This window comes from Trachymyrmex septentrionalis, unplaced genomic scaffold (genome assembly GCF_001594115.1).
Source record: "Trachymyrmex septentrionalis isolate Tsep2-gDNA-1 unplaced genomic scaffold, Tsep1.0 scaffold126, whole genome shotgun sequence".
Lineage (NCBI taxonomy): Eukaryota > Metazoa > Arthropoda > Insecta > Hymenoptera > Formicidae > Trachymyrmex > Trachymyrmex septentrionalis.
Window position 1 is genome coordinate 146943 of NW_017304395.1, and position 15402 is coordinate 162344.

The following is a 15402-nucleotide window of genomic DNA, read 5'->3' on the forward strand; positions in this document are numbered from 1 at the left end:
TTATTTATTTAATTTTATTAATATTATATTATATTGTTATATATTATATTTTTATATTTAAATAAAAAACGCGTTTATTAAATGCGTTTTTATATAAAATAAATCTAAAATATTTTTTCGATATAGTACATTTTCAATCATTACGCATGCATGCGTAACATACCCCAATTATACCTTCTGAGGTGAAGCAAATGGAGCGTAATCCATGGAGTATGCTCCAATGCGATGCGAACATCTAGTCGCCATATTGGTTCCGGTGGCGCGAACATATTAGAACGTGTTGAGCATATTGGAGCGTGCGACGCGAATAAACCTTCAGTTAAAATGGATATCTAGGGGATGTACTTTTATCAATGTATGAGAACTGTGAGATTCCACAGACGTCTTAAGGTGCCTTTTCATGCTAACGCTCAACGCTCATTTTCAAATAGATCATATAATCCAAATTGATGCTTGATATTTGATAATTTTTATCACGTGACTTATTTTAACGCCGAAAATGACCGTCGAGCGTTAGCATGAAAAGCACCTTTAGGCCGGAATCAGACTACGCATTGAAATTTGACCAATGAAAATAAAGGAATTTTAGCTCTTATTTTAATTGGTCAAATTTTAATCTTTCAATCTTTAATGTGTAGTCCGACCTGAATTCTCGACATCCGTGGATATCCAAGGAACTGTAGAATTTGGACGTTAAAGACAATAGACACAGACCATAGTAGGATTACATGGTGTGTTCAGTTTGCAAGCGTCTCTCTCTTTCTCTCTCTAAAATTAGCGCTCTCTGTTGTTTCTCTGCTTCTCGCAAGGCCTACAACTGTGAAGCGCGAAACATGGGGCAGTATTCATAGTCCGTTTTTATTTTAAAACCATCTTAAATATAATGTCTTCAGATGTTAATACAATCCTCGGATTGACTTACGATATCTTAAGATTGACTTAAGACAGTCTTAAATGTAAGAATCGACTATGAATATCTCTCTGTTTTGCATCATGAAGTTGGTACTGAATCTTTTCTTGCACGAGGACTTACAACTTATCATTTCAGGTAATTATTTAGAATTTAGAATATCCCCATTACTTCAAATCTTAATAAAAATGTACTTATTGTATGTACTCATTATAAATATACTTCACATTTTTTGCAAATATAGCAGACTTTTTCGACTTCGAATTCTTTGCTGCTCGTTGTTCGTTCGGTTGAACTTCAATAAGATGCGGCAAAAGTATTTTGCGTCGGAAGTGCGTCATTTCATGTAAAAGTTTTAATAGTTACGAATTACTGCCTCAGCGTGCTGCGTATGAAGTCAGGTTTATTCTTCGTCTTTTTCTAATCTTTAGAATTAGAAAAAGACGAAGAGTAAATTGAATCAAGATTAAAATTAATCTACATTGGTGGAAACGGGCATAAAAGGCTACTAATACAGAAATTTTGTCTGCGGTAGCTTAAACTTTTACGTGCAATTTTAGCTCTACTTGCAAAATTCTGAAAATTGTGGCGTTTTTTTTAGGTCAACTTGCACATTTGATGAATTTTGGGGTTTTTTTGGTGAATTTTCAAACAGGGATTTATTATTTTTTACTCGTGGCAATCCTGAAAAGCCATACAAGCGAAATATTCGTTTTGCCGGGCTTTTGATACAATCCTTTATATCACATCATGTCACGTTGTACTGCTTCATGGCTTTTTTAGGATTTATCAATTCTTTTAACATTGGTTTTGTTTGACTTTACTGAAGCCAATTATGCCGAAAGTAAATACAATACTTAATTATTTCACATCGCCGAAACCTATCAAAAAGGTAGAAACGGCAAAGCAAGAACGAGAGAAATCGCAAACTCCTAAGAGAGATGTAAAGAACAAAGGTTTGTAAAAACGGTTTGATTGAAAATATATTGCTTTAAATATGTATGGAGATAAAATTGATTGTCTCATATATATATATATATATATATATATATATATATATAAAATACATATGCACAATGCTTTTCATTACTGTGATACATATCAAATGGCAATTATGTAGCTGATATTCTCTTGCATATAGTTCTAATCACAATTCTCTACTTGCCATAAAGATTTATGTATAATAATTAGAACTAGCAAAGCATTCACATAATTTATTAACTATTTGAATTATTTTATTTTACTTTATTTGTAACTTAAATTATTAAGGATCAGTTTTTTCACCTTTTGATAAATTTTACCTGTGAGATAAATCTGGCAATCTACGCATGTGATTGGATAATCTTTCTACTTATCCGACAGGTAAAATTTATCAATAGGTGGAACAACCGACCTTAATGCTATTATTCTTGTAATTTTATATACAGGGTTCCTGAATTTAAATAGCCAAACTTCGTAAGCATATAGGAAATACAATACTGATAAAGAATGAAAAAAGTCCTTTAGAGATATGCATGTTTTTACTCTATTTTGGTAAAAATCATGAAAAAAGACAAAACGTTATTTTCATTTTTATATTTATTTGTTACTTATTGTTACTTATTCGTTTACATTTATTTATTCATGTTGTCACCTTCTTAATATAGATATTGTTCAAAATGTTGGCCTCTTGCAGCAATTTACAAGCATTGCATTTAGTTTGGACAGTTTGTGTTGCAGCCAAACTGATCTGGTAACATTTTATGTACTGCAGTCACAAAATTCAAAATACTATTATTTTCGTGTACAACTTCAGTGATAATACTTCAGAGGCAATGCAAGAGTATACGCACTGATTTCCAGATAGAAGAGTGCTAGATTAACGAGTCATTATGTTGATCAGATCAGTGTTTGGCTGCAACACAAGCTGTCCATACAAGATGCTCACATTGCTGCAAAAGGCTAACATTTTTAACAATATCCGTATTAAGTACGTGACAACAAAAATAAATAAATAACGAGAATAAATAAGTATGAATGAATAATTAAATTCAAAAATTAAGAACTATATTTTGTTTTTTTTTGCGATTTTCTTCAAAGCAAAAAGCATATCTCTTAAAACTTTTTTTGTTAGTTCATCAATCCCCTACATACTCTCAAAGCTTAGTCATTCAAATTTGGAGCACTATGTATATATGTATATATATATATATATATATATATTGTGCTACATTTGTATATAGGATTTGTAAGGAATGGAAAAGAAAACCAGAATACCGATGATAAGAAAAGATCATATAAAAAGGATACTGAGGAAGAAGAAGATGAACCAATAAAGCCTAAAAGACGGCGTCTTATTATTCCTGATGTTGACTCTGATGAAGATTCTGGAGATGAATTCAAACCAGGTTAGTTGATCGCACAAGTAATATTCCTTATCATAATTTTAAGCTAAGAAGATAGCAGGAAGAGCAATATTACATATTCATTATTCTATATATATTATAAGTTCTGAATCTGAAGAATCTGAATCAGTTTCTGAAGGAGACACAGAGCAAGAATCTTCAACAGGAACAGAGGAGGAAACACCAGAGGTAGAAACAATATATTTCGAACTAATATTAATATCGCCATGATAAAAGTTGTATCTAATATGAATATATTTTTCTTTTCAGAAAAAAAGGAAGACATCCAGTGTTAAATTCAAGTCGAAGCAAGCAAGTTCTCGTAATACAAAGACAGTAAATGTATATTTATAATTATTATAATTAATTTCTTTTATCTTATTTCTGTATAATTCTTTAGCTATTCAAAATAATTGTCACATACTGCTATTACATAATATTCGTTCAACCTTTTTACTACATGTTGCCATGTAGAAAGATTTACTGAATTTCACAATGTCTCTAGAACAAAAAAGATTTGAAACAACCTTCGCAACCAGTTCAAAGTCAAGTTATAAGCAATGGACTTAGTGCTGCACACACTTGGCCTCATTTGAAATTAGATTTCTTGCGTCCAGAGAAAATAAGAGACATACATAGAAAAATGCCGAAAGATCCAGATTATGATCCTAAGACACTCTACGTACCCACTGAGTTTTTAATTAATCAAACTCCTGTAAGAGAAATTTTTATTGTTAAATACTTTGCTATATATTAATATTGAAACAGTTACTCATTAAAAAATTTATTTAGGCGATGAGACAATGGTGGGAATTAAAAAGTAAGCACTTTGACTGTGTATTTTTCTTTAAAATCGGTAAATTCTATGAGTTGTATCATATGGATGCAGTTATTGGTGTCAACGAGCTCAGTCTCACTTATATGCGGGTAAGTCTATATGTATTTGTTAGAAATACGAGAAACTGTTGTTGAATTCATTGTATAATATTAAATTATACATATTATGTATTATTGTAGGGTGAATTCGCACATTCCGGATTTCCTGAAATTGGATATGGTCGTTATTCGGCGAGTCTAATAGAGAGAGGATATAAAGTCGCACGAGTTGAGCAAACTGAGAATCCGGAAATGATGGCAGCGCGTTGTAACAAAAGTATGTAGTAATTATATCTTGAAATATACATTTTGTTTCATGTGAAAAAACATATTCAAATGATACAAACGTTGGACATCTGTATTTTTTTGTTTACAGTGACTAAACCGACAAAGTTCGATAAAGTGGTGAAGCGTGAAATTTGTCAGGTCAGTACCAGGGGTACGAGAGTATATACGCCATTGGACGTTGAAGCATCTACGCCAAACTCCAATTATCTATTATCCTTGGTCGAAAAGTGCGATCTCAGTTCAATGATCAGCTCCTTTGGAGTATGCTTTATAGATACAACGATAGGTGAATTTTATCTCGGCCAATTCGTCGATGATCGCTGCAACTCGAGACTGTTGACTCTGTTGGCTCATCATCCACCAATTCATGTATGAGGTCATCATGATCTAAATATTGCCTATATCTAACTGATAAACAAATATTCTGCTTTGTCTTTTAGGTGATATACGAACGCAATAATTTATCGCAAAAAACTCTGCAACTTATAAATAACACTCTACCAGCAGCGCTAAAAGAATCGCTTCAGCGCGAGGCACAATTCTGGTCTGCTACTACTGTACTGAAAGTTAGTAACAGATAATGCTTGGTATATTAAATTTATGTAGATAAAAAATTATATATATATATATATATATACATATACATACATATATATATATATATATATATACATATACATATACATATATATATTAAATATTCCTCTTTTGTCTTAAAGAAACTTCATGAAGAAAGTTACTTCAAAAAAGAGAAGGACTCAAGTTTTGCATGGCCTGAGGGTCTGAAACCGTATTTAAACGAAGGTAATAATTTCATAAATGTTTTACATATTTATGATAATAATTCGTGTGTTAAATAAATCTTTTTTATTATACATTAGGAGATAGCTTGGGTTTAACGCCGGCAGATAACAAAGAATTAGCAGTACACGCACTTGGAGGATGCGTGTGTTTGTTGAAGGAGTTTTTACTCGAACAGCAATTATTAGCGCAAGGCTGCTTCAATACGTACATTCCGCCGGATTTTTCAACCGCGAATAGCCGTACAGGTCTTAATTATGCAAACACCATGGTGATAGATGCCGTTACGATAAAAAATCTAAGGCTCTTCGGAGAAGGTTCACTCATTAATATATTGGACCATTGTTGCACTGCATTCGGCAAAAGGTACATTTTTTATTTTGTGTGCTAATTTTTTCATATATTCTAAGCCAAGGATATATATTTTTAGATTGCTGCGCGAATGGGTTTGCAGACCATCTTGTCGCAAAACCGTTATTATAGAGCGCCAAGAAGCTATACAAGAGTTGCTGGATCGAATGGACGTGATGCAGTCGGCTCGCATCATTTTATCAACTCTGCCGGATCTCGAAAGACTTTTGAGCAAGTAAGTTGAAAGTTTATCAGGCAGAAATTCGTAAATTTCACTTCTAAAATTTGAAACATTAACATTTATATATGCATTTCTTTTGTTATAACAGGATACACGCTCAAGGAAATGCTGCTAAAATGAAAAATCATCCGGAAGGTAGAGCCATAATGTTTGAAGGCCCGACATATTCGAAGAGGGTGATTGTAGATTTCACTACGACACTCGCCAAATTCGAAGAAGTGCTAAAATTCATCGAACTGTTTGATGGTATACCTATTTTGCTTTTTTATAATAAATGTATATAAAGACTCTTGTTATCAAATAAAAATAAAAATTTAAGTAAAAGGCATATAAGAGTCAATAATCAATAAGACTTAAATATAAAATATAAACATATAATAATACAATTTCACGATATAATTCCTCCTAATGTCTCGCTGATCTAACAATTACATGTTTCGACTTCTTGGTTTTTCATATATATGCATTTTTATGTCTAATATAATTATGTTTTACGATAGATTTCAAAAGTAACCTGATAACTCGCTACACCCAGTACGAACCGAACGGTGATTTTCCTCGTTTAAGGGAGACATTAGACTATTTTAAGGTAAGCTTTTACTTTCGATTCTGCTGATTGCTTCTTTTTTTTTATTTTATGTATTTGCAACATTATATTATAATATTTCAGACCGCATTCGATCATGAAGAAGCTAAGAAGCAAGGCTACATCGTTCCAAAGAAAGGAGTTGACGCTGAATATGATTCAGTTCTGATCGAGCTCGCAGACATCAAAAAAGATCTAGACAAATACTTGGAAAAACAAAAGCGACATTTTGGCGTAAAAGTAACGTTCCATGGAATAGATAAAAAACGTTATCAAATTGAGATTCCCGAGTCGCAAGTTAAGAAAGTCGGTCCTGGATACGAATTACAGTCACAAAGGAAAGGCTTCAAACGTTATTATACCGCCGAGGCAAAGGCAAGGATAATAATTCACATTTTTAATTCCAGAGAAATTTGTCAGTACAAATGTAAAAATGAAAAAAATTAAATTAATGATCTTGATCATTACAGGAACTTTTGTCAAGACAAATGAATGCCGAAGAGCATAAGGACAAGGTGCTGAAAGATCTTAACAGGCGAATATTTGCGCAGTTCAGTGAAAAATACGATATGTGGCATGCAGCCGTTTACAAATTGGCCACCATGGATGTGCTCATCTCCCTCGCGGATTATGCGCGGAATGGCGATATGTGTATCCCGGAAATTCACGATGGATCCGATGGCGAGGTAACTGTATCGTAACAAATATAACTTAGGGTGCGTTCGCTTTACGCTCACATAAGCACATCTCATCCTTGTTGCCTATCGAATATTAAACAAGGACTAAAGATGCTTACAAGCGCTGTGAGTGTCAAAGTCAATACATGCCTTTAATGATCATTTATTTATTGGAACAGTTATAGTGAACGTCATTTTTTTTTAGATATTCATCAAGATAAAAGACGGACAACATCCCTGCATCGTGTCTGACAACTTTATACCGAACGATACTTTATTGGCAACCGACAGCACCGCCTCTTTCATGATTTTGACGGGACCGAACATGGGAGGCAAATCGACTCTCATGCGTCAAGTGGGCCTACTCACGATTATGGCGCAGATAGTAAGTCTCACGAGGAAAATACACGTGAGAAACAAATAATCGGATATTACGTCAATAAAACATGAATTTAATTTTCTTGCGTAACTAGGGCAGCTACGTTCCAGCCAGCTCGTGCTGCATGACGCTGGTGGACCGTATTTTCACACGGCTGGGCGCAAACGACGATATTTTGGCCGGCCAGAGTACGTTTTTGGTCGAGCTGAGTGAAACCGCTACAATATTACAACACGCTACACCGTATTCGCTGATACTTCTCGACGAGTTGGGTGAGAAAAAGCAGAAAACTGCATATGCATATCAATACGTTCAAGACAAGTGTATCTATTACTATCGTTATAACTTTCTCTCAAGATTCTGTTACTATATTTGCTACCGCACAAGTATAAATAATTTTAATCATATCAAATTACTTTCGCGGTTGTCATTTCCTTCACTTCGTCATAATTTGGATTTGCTAGAAAATATTTCCTCATTGTAGGACGTGGCACGTCAACTTATGATGGTACGGCAATAGCGGCTGCGGTCGTCGATGCATTGACCAAACTCAAATGTCGCACATTATTCTCGACGCATTACCATTCTCTAGTTGAAGATTATAAAACTAACGAAGAAGTCACGTTAGCTCATATGGTGAGAAACTTCGACATATTTCAAATTGATTATTTTCATTCAAAAGATGGCATGGAAAGTAGTTTTATACTGTTATAAATCGTTACATATATATAATAATTTACTAATCTTGATATAGTTGGTATTTTTAAGAAATTCTTGATGCACTTTTTTCAGGCATGTATGGTGGAAACTGAAGAGGAAGAGGAAGTGTCGCAAGAAACCGTGACGTTTTTGTACAAGCTCAGCGAAGGGGCATGTCCGAAATCCTATGGATTCAATGCCGCTCGACTGGCAGGCGTACCGTCTGTAATCACACAGAGAGCTCACGAGATAGCTAGCAGGATGGAGCAGGAAACTAATCACAAGCACATCTTTAATGCTCTTTGCAAAGCCAACGGTGTCAGAATGAGAAGTCTCATTGCTACCATTTAATGTCTCGAATATAGCCGCGTATTACGGTGAAAATACTCATTATAATTAATGAAGATTGATGAAGCTATTTTGAAAAAAGCGTGATTACTTTGCAAGGATTTATGAGTTGTACAAAATGTTCTTAAGCGATTATCTATCTATGAATAGCATGTAAAAATGGGCATTATATGTACTTACCTTTTTGTTATGTATTTTCGAACAGGTATCAAGCTGCGCTCTAAGTAACTTATTGCATTTTTAATCTATATAATAACAGTATTTGCTCCATATAAGAATTTAATACATATTAGTGCTTTATCCATTGTCACACATACACACATATAAAGTCAAAGCCAAATTATTATTTTTGTTTGATTGCTTAATGTAATATTCGCTTAATATACTACATATTGATAATTCTTGTTTAGTATGTACCTAATTTTGTAATTGCGTTATGTGTTTTACGTTGATTTATTTTCACAATAAAAACTATCATAAATGTACATTGCAGACGTATGATTTAAAGTTGCTTCGATTCTTTACGGCTACACTTTGGGAAGGAACAAGGCGGCGGCGATATCTTGCTTACAAAATTTTATTAATCATTGCCAGAGTATAAAAAGACTACTTATGATGAGTACGAAAATGCATTGTGTTACAATGTTTACTCACACCAAACAACCGCGTAAGAAACTTTGCGTGGAAAAAAGAGAAACGCTAATACATGTGCACGAGCTCTTTACTACGAAATAAATACATTAGATTATGCAGCTATGATAGCTATCGTAAGTGAAGAGAAGCGGGGCAACAGGCGGACGATTTCGTCGCCCGGTTGAAAAGAAGATAAGTATACAATACCGATAAATAGATAAATAATAGTTTCGCGAATAAATCTGACAAGGGAACCGTCGGAGCCGTCCCTCACCGATTTTGATAGGCTTGGATATGTTGTAGAACATAAAAAAAATATTACTCATATTTTTTTCTATCAGCGTATTTCAAGGTTTAGAGGTTGAAACACTCCCACAAATGTTTGATACAAAATTCTATGATATTTTATGCTCTATATAATCGTGTATTCACTTATTTTTACACCATTATATAGAGCACGAAATACTATATAATTTTTGTATTAAACATTTTTTTTATATATCGCATAGTTTCGAAGATATTTGCTAAAAACAATAAAATGCATATTTTCCGAAAGGGTGTTTCACCCTCTAAACCTTGAGATACGCTAATAAAAAAAAAGTATGTATCTAATATTTTTCTATCTACAACATATCCAAAACTCAAATCAAAATCGGTGAGGGACGGCTCCCTTTGAGGTCGGTTCTCTTTGAGAGCGATAAACCCTCATTCTGCGTTATCGTCACATTCTTTTCATTCGTTCCATTCAAAACCGAGGCTAATCTCTCGCGAGCAAAAACGGAGCTCCGGTCTTTGATCGTTCGCGCGAACGGTATCAATATGATCGAGAAGGCACGGAGAGATTAAGAAAGCACTTGAAACTTGGTTTCAATGAGTTATACATAGTACACTTTTATTTCTCGAAATAACATATTCCTACTTCTAATGTACAATTCCGAGGTCTCCATCTCGCAATTTCACGTGCTGCTATTTTTCAGTCCATTCCTCTCACGTTCTAGATCTAGTCGTTCACGACTCAAATTCTTCATCTTTCTCTCTCTCTCTCTCTCTCTCTCTCTTCTCCCTTTTGAAAAAATATCACGGTTACTCCATTCAAAGTGTTCAATTAGCCCAAATAATCGTGTGTTCTGACGTTTTTTTTTCCAATGTATCTCTTCGATGTTTGGCAGGATTGATTGGCAACGATTTTTTCCCTCTGTCCTCGTTCCTAATCAACGTCGCATATTTTACAGTAACAATCGCAGATTCTACGATCTCGATACTCTTTTGTATGCGTAAACATTTATTATTGCCCTTCATCTTGAGATGGGATTAATGAACTGACATGCAACACTGGAAACGAGCAAAACGCCGCGGTAACGAAACAAATCGCGAATAAAACGAGCAATGCTCTTACTTATCAAAGTCTGCAAACACTTTGAAAAACGACGAAAACATCGAAACATTCGAGTTGAGTACCAATAAATCGTATGTCGTAAAACGTTGCATATAATTTTCGAGTTATATTATAATTTTAACGATCAGATTATGATTGATACAGCAAAAGACATTTATCAGTAGGTATTTTAAGAAAAACTAAATGCTAATTTCTTTTCTTTTTTAGGCTCATCGTAGAGCACTAAATCGCAAGTCCCAAATGCAAACTTGTCTTCTTTTTAAATTTATCTAAGGTTGCAAATCTATGACTATCCACTGACAAGATATTATTGAAGATCGAGAATCTTGCGGAGGAGTTGTATGACTTTTAAAATGTAAACAATTAGCCCATAAATATAATATTAATTTTAGAATTTATTATTATCCAATATTTTTTAGACGCGTATTATTTACAGCTTGTCAACATTATGATCTTCCGTGCATTATCCTATTTGCGATACAATATATTATAAGTATGCGTTACTTATTTATGCAGGATTTATATAATAAAAAAGTCATGTAATAGATACATTATTTAAATATTAATAATAGAGATACAGTATTTAAATATTTATATGAATAACATTGATAATATCGGTACTCTTTCCAATTACTTCTTTGATGGCTACGAAAAATTTATTCAGGGCTGACTGTTTATCATCTTGTCAGTGTTATATACCTATGTTAGATATTTTCTTATGTATGTTTTTTTTTTTCAAGTTTTTGACGAAACTAGGCGCCTTTTGTGATTACTCCTGACAAATACTTGTATTAACTTGAAACGTTTATTCGATTTACATATTTTTTTCGTTGATTTCACTGGCCGTATTGAACCCGTATTGAAAAGCGGGGACACATATCAGTGAATGGGAGCCATAATAAAAGAAGAAGAAGAAAAGTATATTCTATTCTCCGCTTATATTCATATGACTCATTATACAGGGTGTCCCATTCATCACCGGTCGATTTGAATTTCGCGCTATTTTTAAAACGTCAAATCGATTAACCTCAAACTTCACATATGTCATCTAGACAGATGGGAAATTAATCATGGAAAAGTACACGGTGAAAGAACGCGTGCAAATTATTCAGGCGTATTACGAAAAATCACGATCTTAGATTCGGCATCGTTTTAAAAATAGCGCGAAATTCAAATCGACCGGTGATGAATGGGACACCCTGTATGTAAATCGTTCGCCGATAAGAAATTGCGCTTCTCGACGAAGTAAGGATTTATTAAATGCTGACGCGGTACGGCGTTCTAGCCGGAGGTGTACGCTTTACGCGTGATGATCGCTTTAACTACCTTTATACAGTTACGCAATAAAGTCCGTGCTGTATAGTTGTCGACTGAAGGATCGGTAATTTACAAGGAACCCATTGACCCTCGTACGCGTCGTCCACGCTGAGAAATGCTGCGGAAGCTTAAATATCTGGGAACACTTTTGCTTCCATCCTCTCATTCTCTATTTTCTATTCAATGCAACCGATCACGCAGTGAATTAATCTTTCGCGAAATAGAACTCGTACGTCACGAGAGGTCGGAATTTAAAAAATTCAGGAATGTACCTAATCTCGATAAATTTAAATACACAATCCCTACCGTTCGATCGTTGGTCGGACGCTCGAACTGCTCGTTTCTGTGTTGCGAATTATTGAGGAATTAACGTATCCACGATTTTATCATTACTTTCATCCGCCCTTTCATTGAACTCTCTTGGCCCCGACAATAGTAACTGAATAGATAATAGTAACTGAACATCGCTGAATGTTTTCGTTTGAAAGAATGCCGATTCATCATCAGCATGTGTTACATGTGAAATCAATTTTATTGTTCTCTCCGAAGGCCGAAAGAGTTACCTCGAGAATCAAGAAGCCTATAAAAGTTCGTTCTTACTCTTCTCTGTATATTTCCTTGAATTAGTACAAAGCAAAAGAGAGTGATGTGTGGCGTTAATCCACTAAAGCCCATCATTTATTATCTTGCCCCTTTCTATTAGGTTGTCTCTAGAAAAATCATAGAAAAGATATTACCCCGTCGCTGCACCGGGTAGACGGTGGCAAAATAGACTTCCGTTTAGAATATTCTACGGACGACGATTATAAGGCTCTCTAGATGGATATTTTCGGGCTTTAATGGGTTAAGAGTACAGGGCCGAAAGAATTAATCGAGATATTCCCCTTCGGAAAGGGGTGGGGTGGGGTGGAGTGGGGGGGGGTGAGGGAAGCGGGATACAACCCCCGTTGGTGACGTCACTCTTTACCAGAGTCCGGATGAATAGCCACCGGGTGGGACGCGAGTGCGCGTCGGTGGCTTTGCCGTCGCCGGCGACGTGTCGTTCGACTTCTCGCCGCTGTTGCTGGAATTCGAACTGGCGGTTCCGTTCTGCATGGCTGGTCCGTTCTTCTGCGACTCGGACGCGTAGCCGATTCCGGTTACAGGATTGCCATCTGTGGAAATGATTTTTTTTATTAGTAGGATTGTCGCGAACGAAGCTCGATTAATTCCTGACATTTTTGAAATCTGCCCAACTATTTAATCGTCCAGTATTTTATTCTAGCATCGCGAGCTTCTCGCTCGATGACCCGAGTATTGAAGAGCCAGGTAATTAACTCAACAAAGGAAAATATTCTGCTGTACGGTTTAATTAATTGGCTGGTATTCACACTCCGTTCTCATCGTTTTTTTTTTTTCAAGATCTCGAGTAATGTCTTAAGACGCTAAAACGACTCTGTAATTGGTTTATAACATTTTAAGATTGTATTTAAGACGGTCTTAAATATAAGAACGGACAATATATTCCTCTCTCTTTCTCTAAAACTTAGTCATTGAGATTTAAAAATTAATCGACATCTAAATTCGATTAGTTGCGATCGAAAGGAATATGCAAAGGTCCAAAATGTTAAATAAAATAAATTTTCATGAAACTTTCACGTTCTATTGGGTTATAAAAAATCTGATGAAAAGACTTGGTAATTATGCAGTAATGATTTTACGGAGAAAAACGAACCTACAGATCATCCTACTTCTCGAAATTTGGAAAAATGCTGACTGAAAAGACCGAGAGCCCGCAGACAATTCGACGGAGAGGACGCACTGCGAAATTCATAAGATTCAAGAATTGATAAGTGAAATTAATCGAAAAGAACGAAATGTTGTTCAAAAGAACGATGCAATTCTATGTTCCAAGTCGCTACACAGACTCTCCTGGTCTCATCACTGCACAAAATTCTTTCATCAGTACCAGTAGGATTCTATTAGCATTTTCAACCATAGTGGATTTTAATCGATCTGGGCTGGATTAATGACGTTGAACGCTCTACTATTGGTAGAGTGTATTCATTATCATTTTATCTTTCCTTAACATTTGATAAACAACAAGGACAAAATAATATGTCATGCGCCTCGTGCGTGAAACGGAACACATCTTAATAGTAAAGCGTGTGACGTCATTGATTCAACTTAAATTCAAACCTGCTACGGCCGAAAATAGTGAATGACCAAGTAGAACGTTTGATAAAAGTGTTTCATAAACGTTTACTTAAACATTTTTAACTGATCTTCGCATATTCTTTTCGCACTAATTATTTCTAAGACACTCCATACAGAACAAAATTTGCAGCAATATCACTGCAATATGCAATATTGCTACAATGTTACAGCGGTGTTGCTGCAACTTTTGTGCAACTTTATGCTGTAGGGGTGCTCACTATTTTCAATACAGCTCTAGGCTACGTTCCGTTCGGACATTCATACGTTACTAGCGCTCACATCGAAATCGTTCGTCATGGCTGTTGTATTTCTAATCATGGAGAAACCGAAAACTACAGCTGGAATCGAACGTCATTTCCGTTCATTTTGGCCAATAAGCGCTCACGCTTTTGCTGCCCTACCTCGATGAAATATGTAAGCATTTGTAGACACGAGTTATGACGTCACGGATAACGTTATGAACGCGTATCTAACAGCTTACATCGCCAAAGTGAACGATGTTAATAATGTTTACAAGCGCTTGGAACGTGTAAGCGTTCAAACCGAACGCAGTCCTAGCGATACGCAATTTCCAAATAGAAGCTGCGTGATTTTATTCATATTACGCAATTATAATTAATAATTATAAATCAAATATTTAACAATTTCTTTTTTTGCTAAATAAATCGCGTTATTTAGAGAAAACAGAGATTCATTTATACGATCGGTTTTGAACACATCAATAATCATACTATCACGAGTCAGTAATATAAAAACGTTATATAAAATTCTAGCCGTAAAGACAGATATATACGAGAAAATATGAAAAATTGAAGAGCACGCTACGTTTCATTTCTATATACATTAACAAACACATAAATTTCTGGCATGCAAATGATTCAGAGTGTAGGAATTCACGATTAATTCATCTATTCGACTGCACTCATCCAATGTAACATCTTCTGTATGTATATCTGAAGAAACCTCAATCGAGCGAGTTAATCGATGATACCGAAATATGTTATATTTTTAATCAATTATAGAATATTATATTAAACATACTTTTGATTTTTCATGTTTTAAAATATTTCTTTATATTTGACTCTTACGTGCCCTTTATTCTCTCCCTCTTATTGACAATTAATTCAGTTGCTTTTCCTCTCAAAGCAAAATATTGCATAAAAAAACGACAGATGAAAGATTACACAACTTTGAAGGGTTAATCTTAAAGTGAAACGCGAACTCCGACGAAATCGCTGTTTTACTGATATAATGCAAAACATCGACATATTTTTATATACTACTACATTAATATCACACATACACACACACACACACACA

General features: G+C 34.8%; 2 protein-coding genes across 6 annotated transcripts in view; one reads left to right on the top strand and one right to left on the bottom strand.

Annotated features, from left to right (window-relative positions):
- The first annotated feature begins 1633 nt into the window (after positions 1-1633).
- Positions 1634-8792, top strand: LOC108756393 (probable DNA mismatch repair protein Msh6). Of its 2 annotated transcripts, none has more exons than XM_018500152.1 (20): positions 1634-1866; positions 3133-3298; positions 3399-3483; positions 3565-3636; positions 3800-4009; positions 4087-4221; positions 4312-4447; positions 4547-4827; positions 4899-5024; positions 5178-5262; positions 5340-5625; positions 5690-5845; positions 5940-6097; positions 6352-6440; positions 6522-6812; positions 6908-7123; positions 7320-7499; positions 7588-7765; positions 7978-8129; positions 8286-8792. In XM_018500152.1, exons 1-20 carry the CDS (start codon positions 1746-1748, stop codon positions 8541-8543), a joined length of 3381 nt encoding a protein of 1126 aa, XP_018355654.1. In that variant the 5' UTR covers positions 1634-1745; the 3' UTR covers positions 8544-8792. The 2 variants fall into 2 exon arrangements, with proteins under 2 accessions (XP_018355654.1, XP_018355655.1); XM_018500153.1 differs by having other exon boundaries at positions 3565-3630; positions 8286-8543.
- Positions 8793-9964: 1172 nt separating this feature from the next.
- Positions 9965-15402, bottom strand: part of LOC108756376 (microtubule-associated protein Jupiter) — a 116113-nt gene continuing 110675 nt past the window's right edge. For all 4 annotated transcript variants that reach the window (XM_018500124.1, XM_018500125.1, XM_018500126.1 and 1 more), the window contains one exon: positions 9965-13040. In XM_018500124.1, the coding sequence (XP_018355626.1) occupies positions 12850-13040 (191 nt within the window). In that variant the 3' untranslated portion in view covers positions 9965-12849. The remainder of the gene's footprint in view (positions 13041-15402) is intronic.

Bases quoted from the DNA above. Each gene is read 5' to 3' on its own strand.
- LOC108756393 (XM_018500152.1), top strand. From the start codon at position 1,746: ATGCCGAAAGTAAATACAATACTTAATTATTTCACATCGCCGAAACCT. The intron at 5,846-5,939 runs GTAAGTTGAAAG...TTGTTATAACAG, and splicing joins CTCGAAAGACTTTTGAGCAA to GATACACGCTCAAGGAAATG. The intron at 7,500-7,587 runs GTAAGTCTCACG...TTGCGTAACTAG, and splicing joins TCACGATTATGGCGCAGATA to GGCAGCTACGTTCCAGCCAG.